General features: G+C 28.7%; 2 protein-coding genes across 6 annotated transcripts; both read right to left on the bottom strand.

The window, feature by feature from the left end:
- Positions 1 to 210: 210 nt before the first annotated feature.
- Positions 211 to 17516, bottom strand: LOC126848125 (uncharacterized). 3 transcript variants are annotated; one of them, XR_007687211.1, is made up of 17 exons: positions 16897 to 17516; positions 15199 to 15358; positions 14580 to 14806; positions 14009 to 14252; positions 13640 to 13797; positions 13060 to 13351; positions 12416 to 12744; positions 11983 to 12102; positions 8415 to 8574; positions 7855 to 8081; positions 7338 to 7599; positions 6861 to 7018; positions 6338 to 6629; positions 5974 to 6251; positions 5357 to 5570; positions 1949 to 2156; positions 211 to 550 (listed from the first exon to the last, which is right to left on the bottom strand). XR_007687211.1 is itself a non-coding variant. In XM_050588739.1 (16 exons), exons 1-15 carry the CDS (start codon positions 17017 to 17019, stop codon positions 5388 to 5390), a joined length of 3213 nt encoding a protein of 1070 aa, XP_050444696.1. In that variant the 5' UTR covers positions 17020 to 17516; the 3' UTR covers positions 1801 to 2156; positions 5357 to 5387. The 3 variants fall into 3 exon arrangements, 2 of the variants coding, with proteins under 2 accessions (XP_050444696.1, XP_050444695.1); XM_050588739.1 differs by lacking the exon at positions 211 to 550 and having other exon boundaries at positions 1801 to 2156; XM_050588738.1 differs by lacking the exons at positions 211 to 550; positions 1949 to 2156 and having other exon boundaries at positions 5117 to 5570.
- Positions 17517 to 18909: 1393 nt separating this feature from the next.
- LOC126848177 (isopentenyl-diphosphate Delta-isomerase 1) lies at positions 18910 to 20992 on the bottom strand. Of its 3 annotated transcripts, none has more exons than XM_050588843.1 (3): positions 20930 to 20992; positions 20039 to 20362; positions 18910 to 19755 (listed from the first exon to the last, which is right to left on the bottom strand). In XM_050588843.1, exons 2-3 carry the CDS (start codon positions 20318 to 20320, stop codon positions 19294 to 19296), a joined length of 744 nt encoding a protein of 247 aa, XP_050444800.1. In that variant the 5' UTR covers positions 20321 to 20362; positions 20930 to 20992; the 3' UTR covers positions 18910 to 19293. The 3 variants fall into 3 exon arrangements, with proteins under 3 accessions (XP_050444800.1, XP_050444797.1, XP_050444799.1); XM_050588840.1 differs by lacking the exon at positions 20930 to 20992 and adding an exon at positions 20609 to 20880; XM_050588842.1 differs by lacking the exon at positions 20930 to 20992 and adding an exon at positions 20694 to 20880.
- Positions 20993 to 22347: the final 1355 nt, after the last annotated feature.

The following is a 22347-nucleotide window of genomic DNA, read 5'->3' as shown; positions in this document are numbered from 1 at the left end:
AAAACCGAGAGATAGATCCTTGCAACTCGCAGCATGAGTCCTCCGTACTGAACTTTAAATTTATTTATCGATGAAATTGTCTTTAATTATAACTGAATGCACTTTTTCTAAAAGGCAAAAATTATTAATTCTCGCGATCAAACTGTATATTTAATAATCTACATATTTAATATCTAAGAACCCTTAATAACATTTCACTGATCAATGAAATCATCTTCAGATATAAAACTTTATTTGTTTTGAACAACGTGATTAACAGTGAATTAATAGATGAGGCAAAGGACCGCATGTAAAACACGCGCACAGACACCAGGCATCACTTTCGTTGAAATCGCGAGTGAAAAACGCATCGACAGTACGCCTCAGGATCCTTCAGGATCTGCGACGATTTCGAACTTTCTCGTGCACCGTGCGTCCGGCTCGGCAGGGAGTCTGCGTGCTTACAGGTGTCCGTCGGAGCAGTCCCGCAGGATTTGCCAGCCGGTGGTGGTGGTGGAGTCCTCCTACTCTACTTCACTTCCTCCTACTTCGCCTCCTACTTGAGTCTCCTCTTTCCTCGATATACGAAGAGTCCGGCGATCAACACGGGGATGCCGTTGAATAAAAAAGAAAAGCAATTGTTGTTGTTAACTTCTCTTAAAACCAAACATATTTTTCTTTTTATCCGTGATATACAAATATGTAAAATTTCCCTTATGCTTTGCAACTTTATATAGGGATAAAATCGAGATAGATTTTATTTGATAAAAATATACTTTATAAATATAAATATGAAATGATTGTATGAGATTCTAAAAATTTCAATAATTTGGAAATGCAAAAATTGCTTCTTTATTCAATATTAAATTAACTTAACACAAGCATATTATTAAAAAGATATGTTACTTAATCAAATCTAAGGTAATGTTAATTTTAAATTTTTATTGATTGAATTTTATTGAGCAAAAAATTACACATTATAAAGAAAAAAGAATTGCGAAGGAAAAAGAATATTTCATGGGCTTTTAATTCATTTGGGCTCGAACTATTATTTCCATGGGAATCTCATACAATAATAATCTCTTTAATATGAATTAAAAAGGTTTAAATCATTTGGCGGCGCACAAATTATTTGTGTTCTTCAATCACTAATTAATTTCAACACACTGCACTTTCTTAGAGTTTGATTCTATCGAAAATTATACACCTCACATAACAAGAAATATCCTAAAAAAAGAAAGAAAACCTGAGACCACCTTTGCGGGAATGATTTTAACGAGCAGGCGGTATCTTTGTGATCATTTGTTTTACTACAAGGCGGAGCCAAAATAATTTATCCTTGCCTTTACCATTTAAAGATTCGTAAGCATTGGTGCTATCTTGCTCCGATTCATCAATTTTCGATTCGTGGTATCGATCTCAAATATTGTACTTTCGTACAAAAAAAAAAATAGTAATGTTAATCTTTCTCACTCTCTTTCTCTCTCTCTCTCTCTCTCTCTCTCTCTCTCTCTCTCTCTCTCTTTGTGCTTTTTGATATTCAACTTGATTATATTTAATTTTAACATAATTTATTTAATATTGAATTTTTTAAATCGAAATATTTTTCAGCAAATTTTATTTGAAAAAATACATATATTGTTTTATAATAATTAAATAATTTTTTAACTTACAGCGTATATTTACTGCATTTGTTGAATTATTATCAATGGATTTATTAATTATAAATCAATTGATTAAATAATTATAAATGGATTTTTTCATTTTATTATAGAACTTAGAAATAAATATTTCAAATCTATAATTTTAAATTTATCTCGAAGTTTTTTGGACACACATTTTTCTTTCTCAAATATGTACGCATATATTATTTCAATCAGACAAATCGACGGCATACAATTAGCAAGCAAATTTCATCGAGTGCATCAATTAGAAGAACTCGAAACGTTCCTTGCCATGTGCTAATTACCGCGCCAATTTTGTCCACGGTGTCGATCGTTCGTCTTCCTTCCTATTCTCCTTAGGTACTTCGGCCGGCCCTTACGCTGCCCCGTTGCCATCGATAAATAATCCTCCGTCAGACGTTCATTACGTCGTTAAGTTTCGGCTTGGACTTATATCCTTCGTTCCTCTGCACGCGGAACCCACCAGGCGAGTTCACCCGCAGCGATGTAAACCTAGAAATATCACATGCCGTGTAAAAAGATAGCGAATGCTCCAGTTAATAAAGCATATCGATATTAGCGAGGAGTAAGAAGTGAGTTTGCCTCGATCTGAGATTGTCCGGAGCTTTGACAGGGCTTTTGACAGAGAAGTCATAACAAATGACAGAAATTTAAGTGCTCATTTGAGAGGATTAAGGACGTGGATGAGAAAAAATTGCAATAAACATACTTTACACAATTTTCAAGTTTCTTATTGATTGAATGTCAAGTATTTATATATAAATATACTTATTATTTAGGGATTAAATTAAATTCTCAAATATATAAGAGGGATATTCTATTATTATTGCAAGGCAATTACTATAATTATAAAAATTATATAACAGTTATACATAATTATATTGTGGTTAAAGTATATTCTTTATATTTTTAGGTGATTAATATTGCCAATTCTCTACTTACAAATCAATATTGCGAATGTCTGAATTATTCTAATTATAAAGTTATTCTCGTCATATATTATTTAGAGAAATTTAATCGGAAAACGACTTTACATGTACAGGTGCGACAAGTGATAGATCACTAGTGCAAATCAAAAAAGGTGATACGTAAATCAACATCAAGCAATTATCGATATTGCAATAATATGTATTTCGAGAGGCAGCAGATTTCTTGCCACGGGCGATTTTCTCGTGCAGTAAAATGAAACACAAAAGTAGAAATAACTCTTTGTTTATATCTCTCGGTTTGCGGAATGAATGGAACATTAACTTGCTTTGCAGTTTGCGCAATGCGTTTATATCTCATTAATTTAAGAAACAGGTAAGTGGACGAGTGAATGCAACATGTGAACGTCAGATCTGTAAAAATTTAACGCGCAACCGTATTATGTGCGCCATCAATTCTACTTTGTTTTTTACCTTTATTAACATTATCTAATTATCTTCCCGCGATCTCGAGTAACCTCTCTCTTTATTTCTCTTGATTTTATCATGATATACGTCATGTATTTTCCACCGCGAGAGAAATCCTTTCATTTATGGAAAAGAACACTGATTTTCTAAGAATAATGAAAAGTAAATTAATAAGAGATATTAACATTTATTCAATTTTGATCTTATATTTTTAAAATTAAAAAAAAAATAGATATATAATTATAATAATACACTTTAATACTACATAAAATTAGTAAAGATAGTTATGTACACGTAATTAGGCCGGTATATAATGAGTTAAAGACACGAAGAATTGTGGTGCAATATTGGTATCAAAAATAAATGGTTAAAGGCACAGCTTTATTAGCAGAAAAGAAAGAAAAAACCAAGAAAGAGAGAGAGAGAGAGAGAGAGAAAGAGTGCCTCCTTCTTTTTAGATTATTTCCCATTATTCGCCGAAGAAGACATCGGCCATAAAAAAGGAACAAGCAGATCCGGCAACAGCTGCTTCGCTATTAAAAGCGACTTAAACTTCAAACCCTTCCCCTGCGATCGTAGAACGTGAAGATACCTCCCCTGCCCATCACCCACTGTCTCTCTATTTCTCATCCACTCCCTTTTGTTTCATTTTTGTTCCTCTTTCTTTCTTCCTTGTCGTCATACCATCCCCTTTTCGTGATTACGCACAAACAAAGAGTAAAGCCACACGTACGCGTATACGCGCCTGCGATTTCTTGCCTGTAAATAAACGAATTGCTAAATGAGCCGTAAAGCCGCGCCTCGGGAATATAAAAGAAGAAGTACAGAAAAAGGCCTCGCTGTTGGTCCTAGATTAGAATTTAGAGCCGGCATCCCTCGTCTCGTGGCTCGAAAGCGCTGCGGGCTTGCGAAGAACGGCAGTAAAGAACGTTTAACAAGTATAGCAGTTTTTGAAATATTAAATGCAAGATGAGAAATGGACCATGCTGTAAGCAAAGAGATATATGTGTTTGTTGTTGCACGCGGGAATTGACTATACTTACTATTCCCCCCTTTTAGGTATCCCGCAATAATTGTCGCAATTTGATGAAATTAATTAAGAAACGCGTTTTTATTTTTTGCATCTATTAATTATATTTGATATAAAAGATTTTTACACGAATCAAATGATAATTTGTCTATAAACTGTTTAAAATAGAAGTTTTTGTAAGAAGAATTTTTATACGCATTTATTTCAAATAACTGTTTTATTTGCAAATAAAAAGAAACACTTAGAAAAATGATTGTTGAATTATATAAATAATTAATAATAGAAATATAAGATAGAGAAAAATACATAGTACTTCGTAGATTGACGTTTCGACAAAGTGGACGTCGCGAAAGTTTAAAATTCTCTATTTGCATGAGACACGATTAATTAATACGATACCGGTAATTAAATAGATATCAACCTTCTCAACGCACAACGACGGCGTCCCATCTGCATAATCTCTATACAATAACGTCAGTGAAAAGAAGAGTTTTGTCCCACCAACGATAAACTTTTTGCCACCCTCCTACACCCTACGGTCAACACCCGTTATACCGTTAATAAAGATATATAGGGTGATTCGCAATTAGCATATGAAACGTTAAAGATACAATATTTATTTACATAGGTTTGAAACAAATTCTCACAAAAATAAATTGAAATATCAAGCTGTTAAAAATGAAATTAAATCTTTATACGAATCTAAAAATATATTGTTTGCCTTTCTCTTCTTTATGTTTACTTTTAAATAAATCTTATTTTAAAAGAATTCTAAATTTAATTGTACTCTAAATTCAATAAAATATTCAATTTTTTGTAACAATAAAAAAATTGTAACAAATTATAATGTATCCCGACATTTTTTCAAGAAGATTCCTATGTTTTAACAAGGAATCCATCTTTAATCTTTTATAAAATCATTGCCTTTGTATAGACAGTAATTTTTAATCACCTATTATACAAAGTAATGGCAGTGATTTTTCAAGAACATTCGCAATTTTCTTGTTACGAATAAAGAATGTCATTAATAATAAAGTATTTTCCATTTATTAATTATATTAAAATTGTATTAATTTAAATGGTTAAAATTTAAATTTAATTCAAAATTATATTTTAATATTGTAAAATATTAACATATAATAATATAAATGAGTACACAGAATAAGTACACAGAATTAAACGTAATTATTCAGAAATTATTAATGCAATGTATGTTCCTGCATCTTTTTTTTTTTTTTGTTATATTTTTGAGGTGATCAGCACTTTACCACTTCATAATCCAAGACGAATGAAGCGTTGTTACGGCGTCATTTCATTCATCGTGAAATGCATTTCGCTGATCGACTGATAGTCGTCCGGCAACCAGGGCACCCAAGTGTTGTTAAAGTTACTCGGAAAGCCAGCCGGATCGACGGGTGCGTTCGTCTGGTTCATGAGGACCGATTTATAGCGATCGATGAACATGTTCAATCTCTTCACGTCCTGCAAATGGAACGACGTATTCTTGAATTATCTCTCTGCTATCGCTTCCATCTCGTCTGTACTGACGATGAGTACTGACATTTACATAATAATAATTCACACGAGAGTTATCTTTTTTCTTAGCAATCGTAAAGTTACAAATATGGATGCTGGACACATATTTTACTGGCACGCTTAATTTAATAGACACTACTATCTTAATGCAATATTATTGACATAGCTGTTGTAACTTTTTTTACTTATTCGGATTAGAGATTATTAATTTCTCGCATCACATATTGATTATTAAAAGTCATTTCATATATAATTCATAATCTATTTTTATATTTTTAATTATTTAAAATATAAATATTAAACATATAAATATGTATTTATATTTTTTACAATCTTAATTTAATGTCACCTTAGGATATTTCGAAGATAGATCCGTAGTTTCACAAGGATCCTCATAGACATTGAACAAGCAGGTGCGATTTGTACAATTGGGGAAATCCGTAAAATTCTTGCAAACTACTGCGGCTTCTTCCCGCAGCTGCATTACTTTATTTGCGTTTAACACAAAAGTTGAAACACTCGCGATAGCTGATGCAGCTGGCGATGTTAGTACTTTCATTGCATTGTATTTGGGATAAAGTATATTTTTACCACTATAATTATAATACTTTTGGTACTCAGACTTATCTATATTAGAAAAAAATTTTAAATGATAATAAATAATGTGAAACATATGAAAAAGATTATTTATATACTATTATATATGTTTTTACCTTTAACAAGTTTGTAAGATCCTATTAATGCTGCTTCACTATTAATCTTCTCGTCAATATTCACAAGAATTGACTTCCGTTTGCCATCTCTCGCGTTTTTGATTTCGGACCACTGATCAATGCCATCCAATTGTTTCAGATCATTCGGATTACCGCCAGCCGCGGAATATAATGTCGGCAACCAATCAGTAATGTGAAACAATTGAATAGAAACTCTCGAGGGATGATCAATCAAAGGTGAATAGATGCACGCCGTGCCGCGAATGCTGCCTTCGAAAAGACTGAATTTTAACTAAAAATAAAAAAATTGTTTTAATTAATTTTAGAATCTGTATAAATTTTAATTCTTCTCTCTATGTTGTAATTTTTTTATCTACGTAACTATTTTCATAAATTTTTGACATAACACTGACTTGTGTTATTCTCGTTTGGCAATATTAAAGGAAAATTATGTGCGAATACAAATCAAACATAAAATTATAGCCTCAATACGTTTACACAAAAAACGTAAAGCTGCATTTACCCCTCTAAGTGGATAATTAGATCCGTAATTTTGCATTAGTCCTTCAGTTTGCGCTCCATTGTCGGCTATAAAAATGATGATCGAGTTTTTCAGCATATCTGTTCTCTGCAGAGCATTGATCACCCGACCGACTGATTCATCTAAAGTGGCAACGACACCTAAAGACAAATATATATATAATTTCAAACATTATAAAATCAAATTATTGATATTATTAAAAACGCAAACAACATTGTTATTATAATTGAAGTAAAAATAAAGCAAGATAACATCCGTGTGAAATAATTAAAAAAAAAAATTTTGTTAAACAGTTTTAAAAATGATAGACATAATTGATAATTGAGAAATCAAGATTAAATAAACATGAGAGAAAAAGAAACACAATTTTTCTTATCTTTTGCGTAAATTTGATTTAATTTTAACACGCGCGATACTTACGATAATTACAATTTAAAAAAGGAATATTTTATTACATACTTGCGTATTTTCTTCTATTTATGTCTTCGATATAACCGAGAGTAATATTTGTTTCTGTCCAATTGCGTACTTGCATTGCATCTTCGATTCCACTAGAATGGGGTGCAAGATGTGCTAATTGCAAATATAGAGGTTTCGCAGGATTATGCGACGTAATAATATTTTCAGCCTCATCGGTTATAAGATCAGTCATATAGTCATAGCTATATTCAATCTTGTGATTGTCACCCACAATACGATGCAAATCATACCCCAATTGTTCCTGTAAATTTAATTTCACTTTTTCTGATTGATTTACTTATTTATAATGTGTAATAAGAAAGAAAATTATAAACTCTACTACTTTACGATTCTACGACTATAAATGGTCAAACTTTTCAGCAGTTGCAAATAATAATTTTGTTATTACTGCAGGATAATGCACAGATAATGCAGAAGTGCACATCAACGTATTATTATACATCTAGCAAGACATTTCATAATATTAATATTCCCCAAATAATAACAGAAAACTTACACTTTCGTAGAGTGAGTGATTGAAATATTCGATGTAACCAGAATAATACCCAACAAAAGTGTCGAAACCACGACGAGTAGGACCGTAATTCCTTGTATAATAACCAACATGCCATTTTCCCACCAAATGAGTGGCATATCCGATTTTTCGAAGATACTCGGGTAAGAGAATATTGTTCAAAGGTATACCACGTGGTTCAGCTCCTCGCAAGGGGAAACCTTGCATACCTAAATATTGGATACATTTCATACAATTAAATTAAATTTTAATTAATTTCTTTTTATAAAGAGTTTTGAAGGACATTTTTATACCGTAACATAAAATTATAATCATTATGGACAAGAGAATCAATAAGAAAATAAATCCTAAATAAAGAAATATAAACATAAATTTTTGCATAAACTAAGTTTTGAGAAAACTACCATTAAATTGGAACATCTATATAGTTGACATTTTGAACATTTTTATCAATAAATGTGTCAATAAAATGCAAATAATTTTCAAAAGTTTGCATCGTACAATGAAACATGCCACGTTTTAGATATACTTAATTAGATTACCTGTTCTTATGGGATATTTTCCAGTGAGAAAAGCTGTTCTCGATGGTGTGCACATTGGCAATACGTAATGTCGATTTAGTATCACGCCATTGTATGCGAGAGCATCTATATTCGGTGTAGGAATCTCATCGGCGCCGTGGAAGCTAACGTCGTTCCATCCCTTATAATTATTAAAATATGTAATAACAAATTAAATTTTACGATTTACATTTAATAATACATTTTAATGTGAATAGCTTTTATTTTTTGAATTGTCTTTATATTTTCCTAAATGATGACTATCTCTTGTATAATATTGCGAAATTTAAAACTAATGCTAATACGATAACTCGTTAATCAACTTCATAAATAAGCAGACTTAAAATAGTATCGTGTAATTTTGTCTAGCTATGTGTGTTATATATTATACAGAAACATGCTTTATTGAACCTGAGTTCAAGGGACCATTAAGAAGGAGATTTGAAAAAGTAATAGAAGATGTATAATTTGAAGAAAAATAATTTGTTGTTTATCTTAATATTTAATAATAAAGAAATTTTCTCTTAAGTGCAACTTTCTCTTTCTCTTTAAAAAGAACTTTCTCTTTTTCTTATATAACGAATAAATATTTTAAAATTGAACTGTTAATTAAATTACATTATATTTTTTTAAATGAACATTTAGAAAAATCTCTGACAATTCTTTATTTTAAGTATTGTTAGGTTTTTCCACAAATATTTTTTAAGCTATGCAACTATATACATTACTCAAAAGTTAAAGTTGAAGTTAAAAGTTAAAGTCAAAAGTTAAAGTTGAAATGTTAAAGTTGAAACATCAGTTAAAGCTTCAAAATGGTTTTTTAATTTTGTGTCTACAATGGTTTTTCGTCGAGTTTTAGCGGTTTGAAAACAGCTCAATTTTTAAAATATAAAAAGTGTTTCCTATTTTTTTTTTTTTTTTTTTTTAGTAGTATATATTTTTTTTATAAATGCCACGCGCGCATCTGCTAAGTTATTATATTAATAAAAATAATTTCTTACAAGATCATCAGCGATAATGACAATGATGTTAGGTGGCTGTATATTAGAAGCATTATATTTCAAACCCAAATAGATGCATGGGATACTCAAGATCACTACAAAGACGTACACTAACAAGTCTGTTCTTCTCAAAACCATTGTTTCAAATTTTCTCAATTTGATAAAACAAGATCACGGAAATTAATCAAACTCACAAAATGTCGCACATTAAATTATCGGTCGGTGTCACAACGCACTATGTATATAATAATAATATTTATATATTAAAATTGATGATTAGTCTGCTGTTAACTACAATTCAGTTTTTTAATATTCTAATTTATGTTTACATTTAGTTATGGAAAATCACAATAATTTTGTTAAGAAATCTAATGTCAAAAGTAAAGCTAATGAAAAATATCTTCTCATTCGACGACATATACGTAGTTTAAGCACTTTTTTCACATATAATTTTGCATTACTAATATCTAGGGTTATCTACGATTTTATCATTCGACGATCGAACGATTGTCAATGTTAACCGTTCGAGTTCAAATTTAATACTGCAAAGTGTAAGGCATACATTGCTACATTTATACGCTGAGCTATTAAGCTATTCAGACAACGCTTACTGACCTGATTATATCCTTGTTATGATCTCGTAACATAAGCTGTTTAGCCTAATTGAACTTAAAACAGACTTTTTTTTAAATATTTATCTTTTGTCGCAGCTATTGTGTACAATATACATATAACCTTGGATATGTATTTTTACACGGTATGTAATACCTATCTATGTAAGTATATGTAGTTTTAATTACATATATACTAAATATAAGATAAACTTATATATATATATATACTAAAATATACTTATACTCGATACTTTTATAAAACTTAAAACTTTTAATATAACTTATAAAACTGTTACTCGATACTCTTATCTGATATATGGTGCTTGAAGAATTTATCAGGATACATCAAAATTCAAATAACGATTTAAATGTATATGTTTATTAATCATATATTAACTGTTCAAATAATATTTCAATATACATTTTTTTATTTATCATATGTTATTGATATGATCAATTATAAATTAATATTTATAATTAGAGAACTATATATTATTAATTTACGTTATAATTATATATTAACTATATATATATATATGTATGTATAAAACTATATATTATGAATTATAATAACGTTATAATTAATAATATATAGTTTTGTTATTAAAATAACAATATAAAATATTAATTAAAGAAGAAGTATCGACATCTTTTTGTATTCCATCTTTTTCGAGTTACGTAACAGTTTCATTTATAGTGCATTTATAGTGCAACAATCATATGAGAAATTCAAATAATACTGTTATAAATCATGTTAAGATAAATTTGATCTTTCACATTCAAAAAAGTATGATTAAACTAACGATAAGATGAAAAATAAATATGTATATCTTGATTTTATGGAATGTTACTTAATTCTATTACAAATTAAAGAATTTGGTAAAAACATGCATTTGAAAATAGCATTTTCAAATGAAAATCGACAAATATAAACGCAGAATCAATTAGTACATTGTTATTTAAACTAAATTAAATTAGCGCTCCGTTATTTTAACAGGCAAAAAAAATCTATTCTGACTCTATTTTGTGCACAATTATGCATTCAACTTCATTATGCGCATAACTGCAAAAAAATGAAAGCAACTTTTAATAGGAGCATTAATTGACGTAGATATTTTTTTGTTAATACAGTTGAAATAACTACCAATTGTCGACAAGGTCATACATTCTATAGAGACGATACGCACTCGAGATCTGTTGATAATCACACAATTATGATTAAAAATTTGATAACTAAAATGATGTTAAAAAATTTAAAAAATGTTATCAAATTATCTATAAAATTATCTATCCACGATACAATTTTTTTTCAGAGATTTTTTATCAAAGGAAAAAAGATAAACTAAATTATCGCATACATCCGTCGTCGTTTTATTTGCAAATGTTTCTGCCACGTAAGTCAACAGAATAGTGAATAATACGAAGCAAAATCTAATAGAAAACGTTGACACAATTCCATGTCAGAATATACAGTAACGAGGAAAAATGCTATACAAATGTTAAATAGTTCACTGAAGCATTTGGACGTAGTTCAAATTTAACATATCTATACATTATAATTTAGTCATTTAAAAATAAACCCATTGCAAACACATTATTATATGCTGTAATATATATATATATATATATATATATATATATATATATATATGCATTTGATTAAAAAATCGCGTGATCTTTTTGTAATGTATGAAGGAGAAGAGAAGCTTAAATATAGGTATTTCTATCGATAAATCAAATTGATCTAAATTGATCAACACATTTTTCCTCAATTGATTGATGAAATTCGTGCATAAAATTATGTTTTGCTTAACTAAAATTCACTTAAATAAAACCATTGCATATGACTGTTACGAGAATAATACCGATGTAAACACAATAGGCCAAACTGGCCAGTTGAGCCGAATTGTTCAAAATAATTTCACTCGATATTACCCACGGCTCCCACGTATTGTTTGTTCTTCTTGGATCTGCCAGCCAGTCTACCGGTATCTTAATCTGTCTCTTAATAATAAGCCCGTAATGTTCCAAGTATTTATCCAATTCCCGAGAGATCTGCAAAAATTATTGTACGAGATGTCATCTAATTTAGTAAATTCGTAACTTTGCTCTCTTGATCGATAAGTGATCAAAGGCTAAACTAACAAGCAATTATACAAAAAATAAGTTATTATTAAAAAAAATAAAGCATCGCTATTAAAATAATATTGTTTAATTCTTTAAGTTTTGAAGAAGAAAATTTAAAAAATATTTTCTGACTAGAAACGTTTACTGATTATATGTTTCAGATGTGGGAAAACATTGATCTCGATAATTAGTTTCAGTTTGTACACTTTATTTAACATCAACGCGATGATTGACAACTCACCCTTGAATATTGCTCGGCGATGTTCCTCGTTTCGCAGGGATCATTATTGATATCGAAAAGACACTCGGTGACATTGCATGTAATGAAACTGTCTCTAGGTCGGCAATTGACAGTTGCTTCGCGCCGCAACTGAATTATCGTGCTGGGTTGAGTGACTGGATCACCCAGGTGACGAGTGATGCTCTGTGACACCACACTCTTTAAAACGGTGTCAGTGTACGGCGGCATGTTTTTGTAGGCTTCTTCTTGTAGGCTCTTTCTGGGATAATTAGGCATGATTCTTTCGATATCTGGATAATAACCATCGTAGTATCCACCCTCGATTGACCCTAAGACATAGATATGATTTTTCCTAAAATATACTAACAACAGGAATTATTGTCAATAAATGAACGAGCTATAATGTCGTCTGTTAAAAATCACAGTTTTATAAGCCTGCTCATGGATACTTTCAAATTTTGTATCGTATAATTTAAGAAATTTTTTTTTTTTTAATAATACTTTATGATTCTAAATTTTGTCTTTATTCGTGTGAATTGGAACTTCAATTAAAATAATTATATTCATGATAATTTGTTCATAACTTATTTTTTATGCATAAGTTACATTATTATTTCTTCCAATAATTCCAATCATATAAGTACCCCGAAGAAGCTTGAATTGTTTGTATATGGCGCCCTCAGTCTTAGAAACCTCATCGATGTTAAGTAATAGCCTATCTCTGGCACTCGGAAAACTGTTATTTAACATGCACCATTGATTGACACCGTCGATCTCTCCCAAGTCCCTTACATCACCACCAGCGACAGTATATAGAGTCGGTAACCAGTCGGTTATGTGCATCAAATCATCGCATACACGTGCTGTTTTACGTAATCTTGGTGACCATAATACAGCAACTCCTCTCACACCTCCTTCATACAGCGTATATTTCATCTATCGTCATATAAATTATAATCTTGTTTTATTATTGTTTGTTGAACTATCAAAGCAATCCAAAAGTTTATGTGTATTTTTTTTAGAAATTTTCAAATATAAAAAAATTAAATATAATTTAAATAAGTTTTAAACAAAATTAATTCTATTTAATATAAGTCAAATAAAATATATTTCTTGTTCTATCTATTAAGAGAAAATTGATTGTAACATATTTGTGTAATCAATTATGCCTTAAACTTATCGATTCGATATCTATATCAGTTGTATGTAATTTAAAATACATACACCTCGTAAAGGATAATTAGAACCATAATTGCGAAATTTTCCAATGGATGCTGCACCGTTATCAGTTAAAAAAAGGATCAATGAATCCTTTAACATCCCTCTGCTACCTAAGGCCTGAACGACACGTCCAACGGAATTATCTAATCGCGATACCATTCCTAAAAAAACAACAAATATAAAAAAAAATGATGACTTATTTTTCATAAATATTCTCTGTCAATTATTATGTTAAAATTCTATCAATTAATTTAAATATTACATAAATTTATTTATTTAATGTAAACTTTTATTGTAATCGATAATGAAATTAATATTAAATATGACCGATATTTTTTATTTTGCATTTAAAAGCAATATAATAATACGTACCAGCATACTTGCGGCGATTTATTTCCCGAATGTGCCTAAACTGTCTATCGTAGTAGTCATAATCATGTGGATTCTCAAGAGGCGCGTGAACAGCAAGATGCGATATTTGAAGAAAGAGCGATTGAGATGGCTCGTGATACTGAATGATCCTGACCGCTTCGTCGGTGAAAAGATCAGTTACATATTTATTAGTTGATACATAAGCTGGAGCATCACCACGATGCATATCATATCCACTCATGTTCTAACATAAAAAAATATCGTAAAGTATATAACAAAATGTATAATAATAAAAAGTAAATTAGAAAACATGAATTTTTATGATTGTTGTACAAGATTATATACGAGTAAATTATCTTAAAATATTGTGCTATATGTCATTATAATGATCAACTATATTAAAAGAGAATGTGTACTTGATTAATTTTTATTACGTTATCTATCTAAAAATATAATGCTTTAAAAAACAAAAGCAATAGAGCTTTATGGACATTATTTTGATTACATGTCAATTTGTTACAAAATAACAATTGGCTCAAATAATTATTATTAATACATATATGTGCTATACCTGAAACGAGTATTTATAATCATAATACGTAATATGACTGTTGTAAAAGCCAAAGAAGGAATCGAAACCCCGATTTAAGGGAGTGTGTTGGGATGTATAGTACCCCACATGCCACTTTCCGATCAGTTTCGTCATATATCCCAAATCTCGTAAGTATTCTGGTAATATCTTCACTTTGAGAGGAATTCCTCTGGGTTCACCACCCTGTATATCTGCTCCCTGCATACCTGCATGAAACAACATTACACAATATAAGCACACAACAAAAAGACGCGCAAATGTTGTATTAATTTTTTAAATGCACGACAAGTTAACGCATCCTGTTGTCATTCGAGGCGGTCATAAATATTATAATATATGTATATAATAATATACATAAAATATTTTTTATATAATAATACACATTTTTATATAATAAATATATATAATAATATACATAAAATATTTTTTGTGCAGAAAGATATTTTTTCTAAATTAAAGAAAGTAAAAAAGAAAATAATAATTTATTTTAAAAATTTATTTTTTGTGGAAAATTTAGCAAAATGTATTTGACAGACGTTAGTTTAGAGGCACTGTTTCATGATATTATCATTTACGAAGCGCGATGAATAACACATACCCAAACGTATTGGATATTGTCCGGTGAAAAAGGCAGTTCTAGAAGGTGTGCTGGATGGTAAGACATAATGCCTGTTTAATATAATTCCATTATACGCCAAAGCATCTATATTCGGAGTCGGTATCTGATCCGAACCGTGAAAACCGACGTCATCCCATCCCTAAAAATTTGGAGCATTATTTGTTTTTAACGCGTTAAATGCATAATCAATAATTACATTAAATATTAATAATTTAGTATTTTGATAGAAAACAATTTCTTTTGTAAAAAATTTATTTACAATACTACGAGGTAAATGTGTGTGTACACGTACATTTATCGTAGCATTATAAAAATTTTTATGGAGAAAGGTGACTTCTACAAAAACACTGCATTATTAACATTTCTATGTAATTGAAGTGTAAAAGAAAGAGAGTACTTTCCTTCTATGCACATATGAATCCGCACCGGAAGTCTAATATATAATAATTACATGATCGAATTAAAGTATAATTGACGTGTAGGAATTAGCATTCGTCAAGTAGTTGGAATGAGTCACAATCTACGACTTGATCGCGGAGGCGTGGATAGCACGTAAGCTACAGTAATTAACTTAACTACAGATAATTTTAATCATACTTTCGTACAAATTAATCGGGCCAAATTAAACGTACAGTATAAGCACAAGTAACATAATAAGATTTTAATCCCAATCATTATATAAAGCATTTTTAATTTTTAGCTTTTATAGATGTGTGTTTTAATATTCTCCGCAAAAAAAAAAAACAGACAAATTAAAATAAATTTATTAAAGAATTTATTTTTTATATGTAAATGTTAATTTTTAACGATTGTATTAAACTTTGTTTTCTCTACTTCCTTTCCCGTATTAGTATTATTCGACTATAATATATAAATATTGAATGGATATTTAAATATTTGACAAAAAGACGGAGAAATTGCAAAATTCTGGATTGACAAATCTTATGAATTTTAAATAGAAAGAGAAAAAAGATCACATTATCTTTGTAATTAAATTATAAACACCTCTTAAAAATAACAATACAAAAGATACATGTGTTAACAGAAAAAAATTTAACAATTAGAAAACTAATTCTTAATTTTTTAAATTAGTTATTATTTTAAAAAATAATAACTTGTGTGTGTGTGTGTGTGTGTGTGTATGTATCTTATTTAAATTTTTTTGAAATAGTTTAATAGAGAATTCAAAAGTTTTTAAAGTTTTATGTTGCACATTTTCAGATGAGTTGAAACGTAAAATGCATCAATACGATTCACGTGCATTGTTGCTTAATCTAAAGGATTGCCTATCCAATCTACAATTCACATTCGGTAAAACTGATTCATCTAAATATATTTTGGACTATTTTTCTATAAATAGAATTTTTATTATCTTATTTATTATCTAATTATTTTAAACATTAACAAATTAATTATTATTTTATAATTATTTATACAAATATATAAGTATATATATTTCGCAAATCAAGCTAATAAATTTTAATAATGATTATACTGTAATTATGTTTGTATATTACATTCACAGAAAGTCCGAAAAATAATAACGAAAAAGAAAGAATAATTAAAAATTTCGTTAGAGTATTGCTTATTATTGAGTATATGTGTTATTTTTTCAAATACAATTAAAATAATATATGAGTACATGTCTTCACTTTCATTAATAATTATAAATCTTACCAAATCATCGGCCATGAAGACGATTATATGCGGTGATGTTACGTATAAGCCCAATGCAGTTCCAAACAACACAGTAAAGCATAAAATAAAATAAATACTACCCCTAATTGTCGTTGAACACATCTTTGAGATGAGATGATTTAGAGGTTTTCAGATATTTGAAAATATACGTGTGCTGAGAGAAAATAAACTTTCACACGTACTTCTTTTCACTTTGCAGCAATAAATTAAAGTGCAAACAAAAGGAAAATATAATTATATACACGATATATATATACATCTACGATGTCTTGCGGGATACAGAAGAGCAAGAAGAAGACATAAACAGGTTTATATATAGTCCACCTACGAAAAAGTACGTCATGAATGGATCATGCGAATGGGAAGGGCAGATATACTAATGATCACGGCAATGACAAGAATATATAACGTAACTTATAAACTAGGTTACTTCTCATTTTACATCTTATTCTCTCTACTTGTCTAATTTCCCCTCACTGCGACTTACGAGCGCATAGAATTTAGGGAACCTAACGTAAGAGTACTTTTTCTTCGAGCGGTGTTCTTTTACTGACATAGTTTCTCTTTCTTTCTCACATCTGAAACTTATAGCCTGCAGAAAATATCTGCAAAGAATAAGATAAACTGAAAATATATATACATGAATTTATATATTATATAATTAGAAGAAATTGACAAGAGTTTATTACATAATTATTAATGCCCGAAATTTATATAAAAAATAATCTTCTAATCTTCTAATCTAATAAAAATAAAAATCTTGAAATCTTTATACTTCTTATTGTTAGTCATTTTTTCATTCTCATTCTAATTCCTTTAATAGAATTAAATGTAACTCTCAGTAATTCTTTCATAAAATATCTTATGGTAAATTATTCTCTCCATCTTTTTATAAAAAAAATATATTAAAACGGATTTTCCAGCTAGCATTTCTGTGTGCGTTTTTTTCCAATTCTTTACAAATATATTCAGAAAACATAGCATGTACAGAATGTCCATTAGATCGTGATATTACTGAGTAAAGATATAATACGACTGAAAGAAAAAGAAAAAAATTCAAAATATAGAATAAATTTTTTCATTCTTTGATTAATTTTCCAGAAGAATAATTTTTTTGAATATCAAATAGAAATGTAAATCTATTTAATTTTATGTGCATTAACTAAAAAGTCTCTTCTGAATTTATATACATTTTGCATTTGTATTTTATTATCAGATATGAATATTGTTCATTTAACTACAGTTTATTTAATTTCAGTAAAAAAAATAATAAGTTTTTATCAAGTCGTTGCGCTGCAAAAAAATTTAGAAAATGTGTTTATTTTTCGAGAGTTCAAACGGGTATGCCTCATCCTTAAGAATTTATGTCGACAAATATATTTTTTAGTTGATATTTTAGTCGTACTTTGCCCATCCGCAGAACAATTGCTGAGTTGTCGTCTTATCAACATTTTATGTAGATTTGTTGGTTCTAAAAGTTTTGGAATCTTTGGACAACTCAGCAATTGTTCTGCGGAACACGGTTAATTTTTCTATTTGATTTTGAGTTTTTGAAAAAAGTTATTGTGAATATAAATATGCTATTGATTATATATTGAATTTATATGTTTATATATATATATATATATATATATATATATATATAATCGTGAATAAATATAGGCGTTCTTTACTAGCAACTCCAATATTACATCGACGAAACAAATAATACATTGATTAAAACATCCAAATATGTAATTAAAAGCATTTTAATCAAAGTTAAATGAATGCATATCTACATTTATAACTAATCGCTATATATGATAATTGACAAATAGTATAGAGTAATTTGCTAAGAATTATGACTAGAAATAAGAAAATAAACACAGTTCATAAACAAAATACAATATGATGAATTAATAAACAAAAATATAATACTAAGCGAAAATAAAAGTTAATTAATTATAAGAATAAATTTATTAGGATAAATAGAAAAAATATAAAAACGAAGAATTCAAGTTATAATAAAATTTATTTAGGAACAATTATATTGCTTTAATAAAATATGTGCATGTTTTTTTGTATCAAAAAATATTTAAATTTTGTATTATATTTTTGTTATGCAGATCTCGAGAAAGGAGGTTTCACAAATTCTTTCTTACTTTTCTGTACACATATTCAATTTTTTTATATTAAAAAAATTGCTTTTTTCCATACATCTGGATTATACAATGTATATAAAAATATGCATATATAAAATATTCAAGTTAAAAAATACAGTTAAAAACAGATCCCATATATTTAATATTTATTATTTTAAATTACAGAAAATTAATTGGCAAAAATGCAATATGAAAAAATCTTTGGTAATCAAAATTTGTGAGTTTATTTTGACAATCAGTTCGATAATGTGTTTATGTTATCAAGATCTTGCATTTTATGTATAGTATGTAGGTTGTCCCACCAATGCAACAGTTTGTATTGATATATTAGACGGAACCATGGTGTTAACGGTATCATAGTTTTTACAAAATTTTTAATCTCTGATCTAGGCATCCATCGAACCTCGCTTACTTCATCGGGATTAGGATCTATAGTAATGTCATCCTTTTGCAAAAATAACACATAATCGATCTCATGTTCACCCCAACGTGAATTACTCATTGCTTCATAGTAGATTCTTGTCACATAAAATAATTCATGAGGTTTAATTGCATCGATGGGTATACCTAGTTCATAATTGAGTCTTCTTATAGCCGCTTTGCGTATACCCATAGCATTTTCCTCTTCCATTTCAGAAGGAATCTCTGCCAATGGATGACTGCAGCAAGTATTTGTGTAATGATCTGGGAATGTTATCTAGATGTGTAACATAAAGATGTGTCATATAAACAGATTTTTTTTAAGCATTTATAGTATCCAATGTTTGTAAAAAGTAGGAGAGAAGTTATTTTATATATTAATTTAATTGTATCTAACTCAATTTCAGGATAAATAAGTAATTTAAACCTGACACAGAATTTCCAGAAGACATAACATTATATATTAAAACTGAAGCCTATATCCATTAATTTTCATACTTGTGATTAAAATATATAATTTTATCTTAAAATATTATATAACTTATAAATACCTAACTTACCTTATTACTGGAACGTTTTTGGAGTAACAACTCTTCTTTACTATTGAACAGAAAGACACTGAATGCCCTATGAAGCGGTACACTTCCTTCTGCATTAATTTCATGGCAAAATTCTTTTGTAGCTTCGCCAATAGGTCTATCGAACTTATCTATAAGTATACAACGTTCTTTCAAAGCAGCTTGCTGTAACGGTGCTATTTGTACTGTTCCATAATTTTTTCCCGTAAATGTTGAAATCTTATGCATGATATTGCAAAATTTCTTAGACACTCCTTGCATCATACCAAGTGTAAAATAACAGTCCCACTGCTAAACAGCAACTAGCTATATGTAGAGATATAGAGGATATTTATCTTCTTTTTTTTACAATGTATTATGTTAATGTATTCACATATTGAAATGTGACTTTCAGATTGTATCTTGAAACCAAGGTTGCAGAAAATTAATACAAGAATCAAATATCTCGAATAAACGCGTACATTATATACAATAGAGATTAATGCGCACTTTTACTTGAGTAACATTAGGAACAATCTGTTAAACTTTCTAATTAAAAAGTCAATCACGAACCAATTTAGAATGTACTCGCATACAGGATCAACAACAATTAACAGTTTATCAAGAATTTATGTGGTTAACTGTAATTAAACGTTACTTTTCAGTCGTTTCCACAAAGCTCCGCGAGTTTTTACTTAAATAATCTCGAAATATAGAAAAGTTATTAATATAATTGATAAAATTTTATTCATTTATATAAAGTTATGGCATCTCAGATAGAATATATGTTCGCATTTATCAAGCTATGTGGTTATTTATCAATATCTGATTTCAATCATAGACATATAATATATAGATGGCGCGTCTCTACCGTATTAATATATAATAACTAACAATGTTTTCCAAAATACGCTTAAAGTATGGACAGTATTGTTTTTGCGTTCCGAAATTGTTTTCAGCATGCTACAAGAGAATAATAATTACTATCTTTTTAATCAAAGTAGGTCCTAGGGAATTACTGATTTCTAGTTGCACATACTTCCGAGGTAGTGCGAATTCAGTAATGCATATGGTGGCTGGCAGTTTCAAAAAAAGTGAGTAAAATATTAAAAGTCGAAAATTTTAAAAGTCGACATTTTTACAAAAAAAAGGAAATATTTTATTAATGACATGTCATTAATATATACTATAATAGTAAAATAAATATTAATATATTAATAATTAATATTAATAATAAATTATTAATTATTTTATAATTAATATATATATAAAATATAATGTAATAATAAAATATAATTAATTATGCATATTTTTATATAATATAATATATATTAATATTATAAATATTAATATAAATATTAATACATTATAAATAATATAATTAATAATATATATTAATAATTATTATATTCATAATTATATAATTAATAATATATTAATTTTAAGAATATATTTAATTTCATATATATATATATATATATATATATATTGCATTAACAGAAAATGAGTTAGAAAGTGCTTATTTATGTGATTGCCAATACTTTCTCTCTATTTATTCTCTATCTCATTATCGTGTCATGTACAATTACGTGATAGTGCAAATGCTTTCCGACTTTCATTGCTATAACAGTTAGTCTACTAATAATTTCGGAACGATTGAAATATATTGGAATGCCGTCACATGTGACAACTTGCGTAAGCGTAATTTGCGCTGACCAATCACATCGTCTTATTTCAGAGTATCAGCTTTCGCCTAGTTAATTTATGCTTCTTACGCTATTATTGTTACGCTGAATTCAATTTCTAACGGAAGAAACGCTGATGTGTGATGTTTATTAGCACAGTATAAGAGTACTTACCTATACTGTGATTTAGTAAGCGTATTTCAGTACTTCGGTCGTTCAGTATCGAGACGTAGGATCACATGGGATGGTATGGACTGCAGAGAGATCACAAATTGATAAAGTTTTAATAAAAGATGAATAAGGCTCTGGAATGAGTTAAAAATTTGAATTACTTTCTAATATAAATTCTGATATTCAAATTTTCACCTTATAAATTATAAATTTTGTAAAGTAATTATTAGCGCATTAATACCTTTAGTTAACACTTTTTTAAAAATATGTATCGTCTTTACGTGGCCTTAGAACTTATTATATTAGAACATATTATATTTTTTGTGTTTAATTCAAACTTACTTTGTAAATATTGCATATATGCCGCTTCATATATACGCATTTCTCGTATGCAGAGTATCAGTTCCCATAATGCGTATTTTTTAAAACATGTAGAATACGAAAACAAATCTATTT

Source organism: Cataglyphis hispanica, chromosome 3, assembly GCF_021464435.1.
Source record: "Cataglyphis hispanica isolate Lineage 1 chromosome 3, ULB_Chis1_1.0, whole genome shotgun sequence".
Classification (NCBI taxonomy): Eukaryota; Metazoa; Arthropoda; class Insecta; order Hymenoptera; family Formicidae; genus Cataglyphis; species Cataglyphis hispanica.
This window is presented reverse-complemented; position numbering and strand designations above follow the sequence as displayed.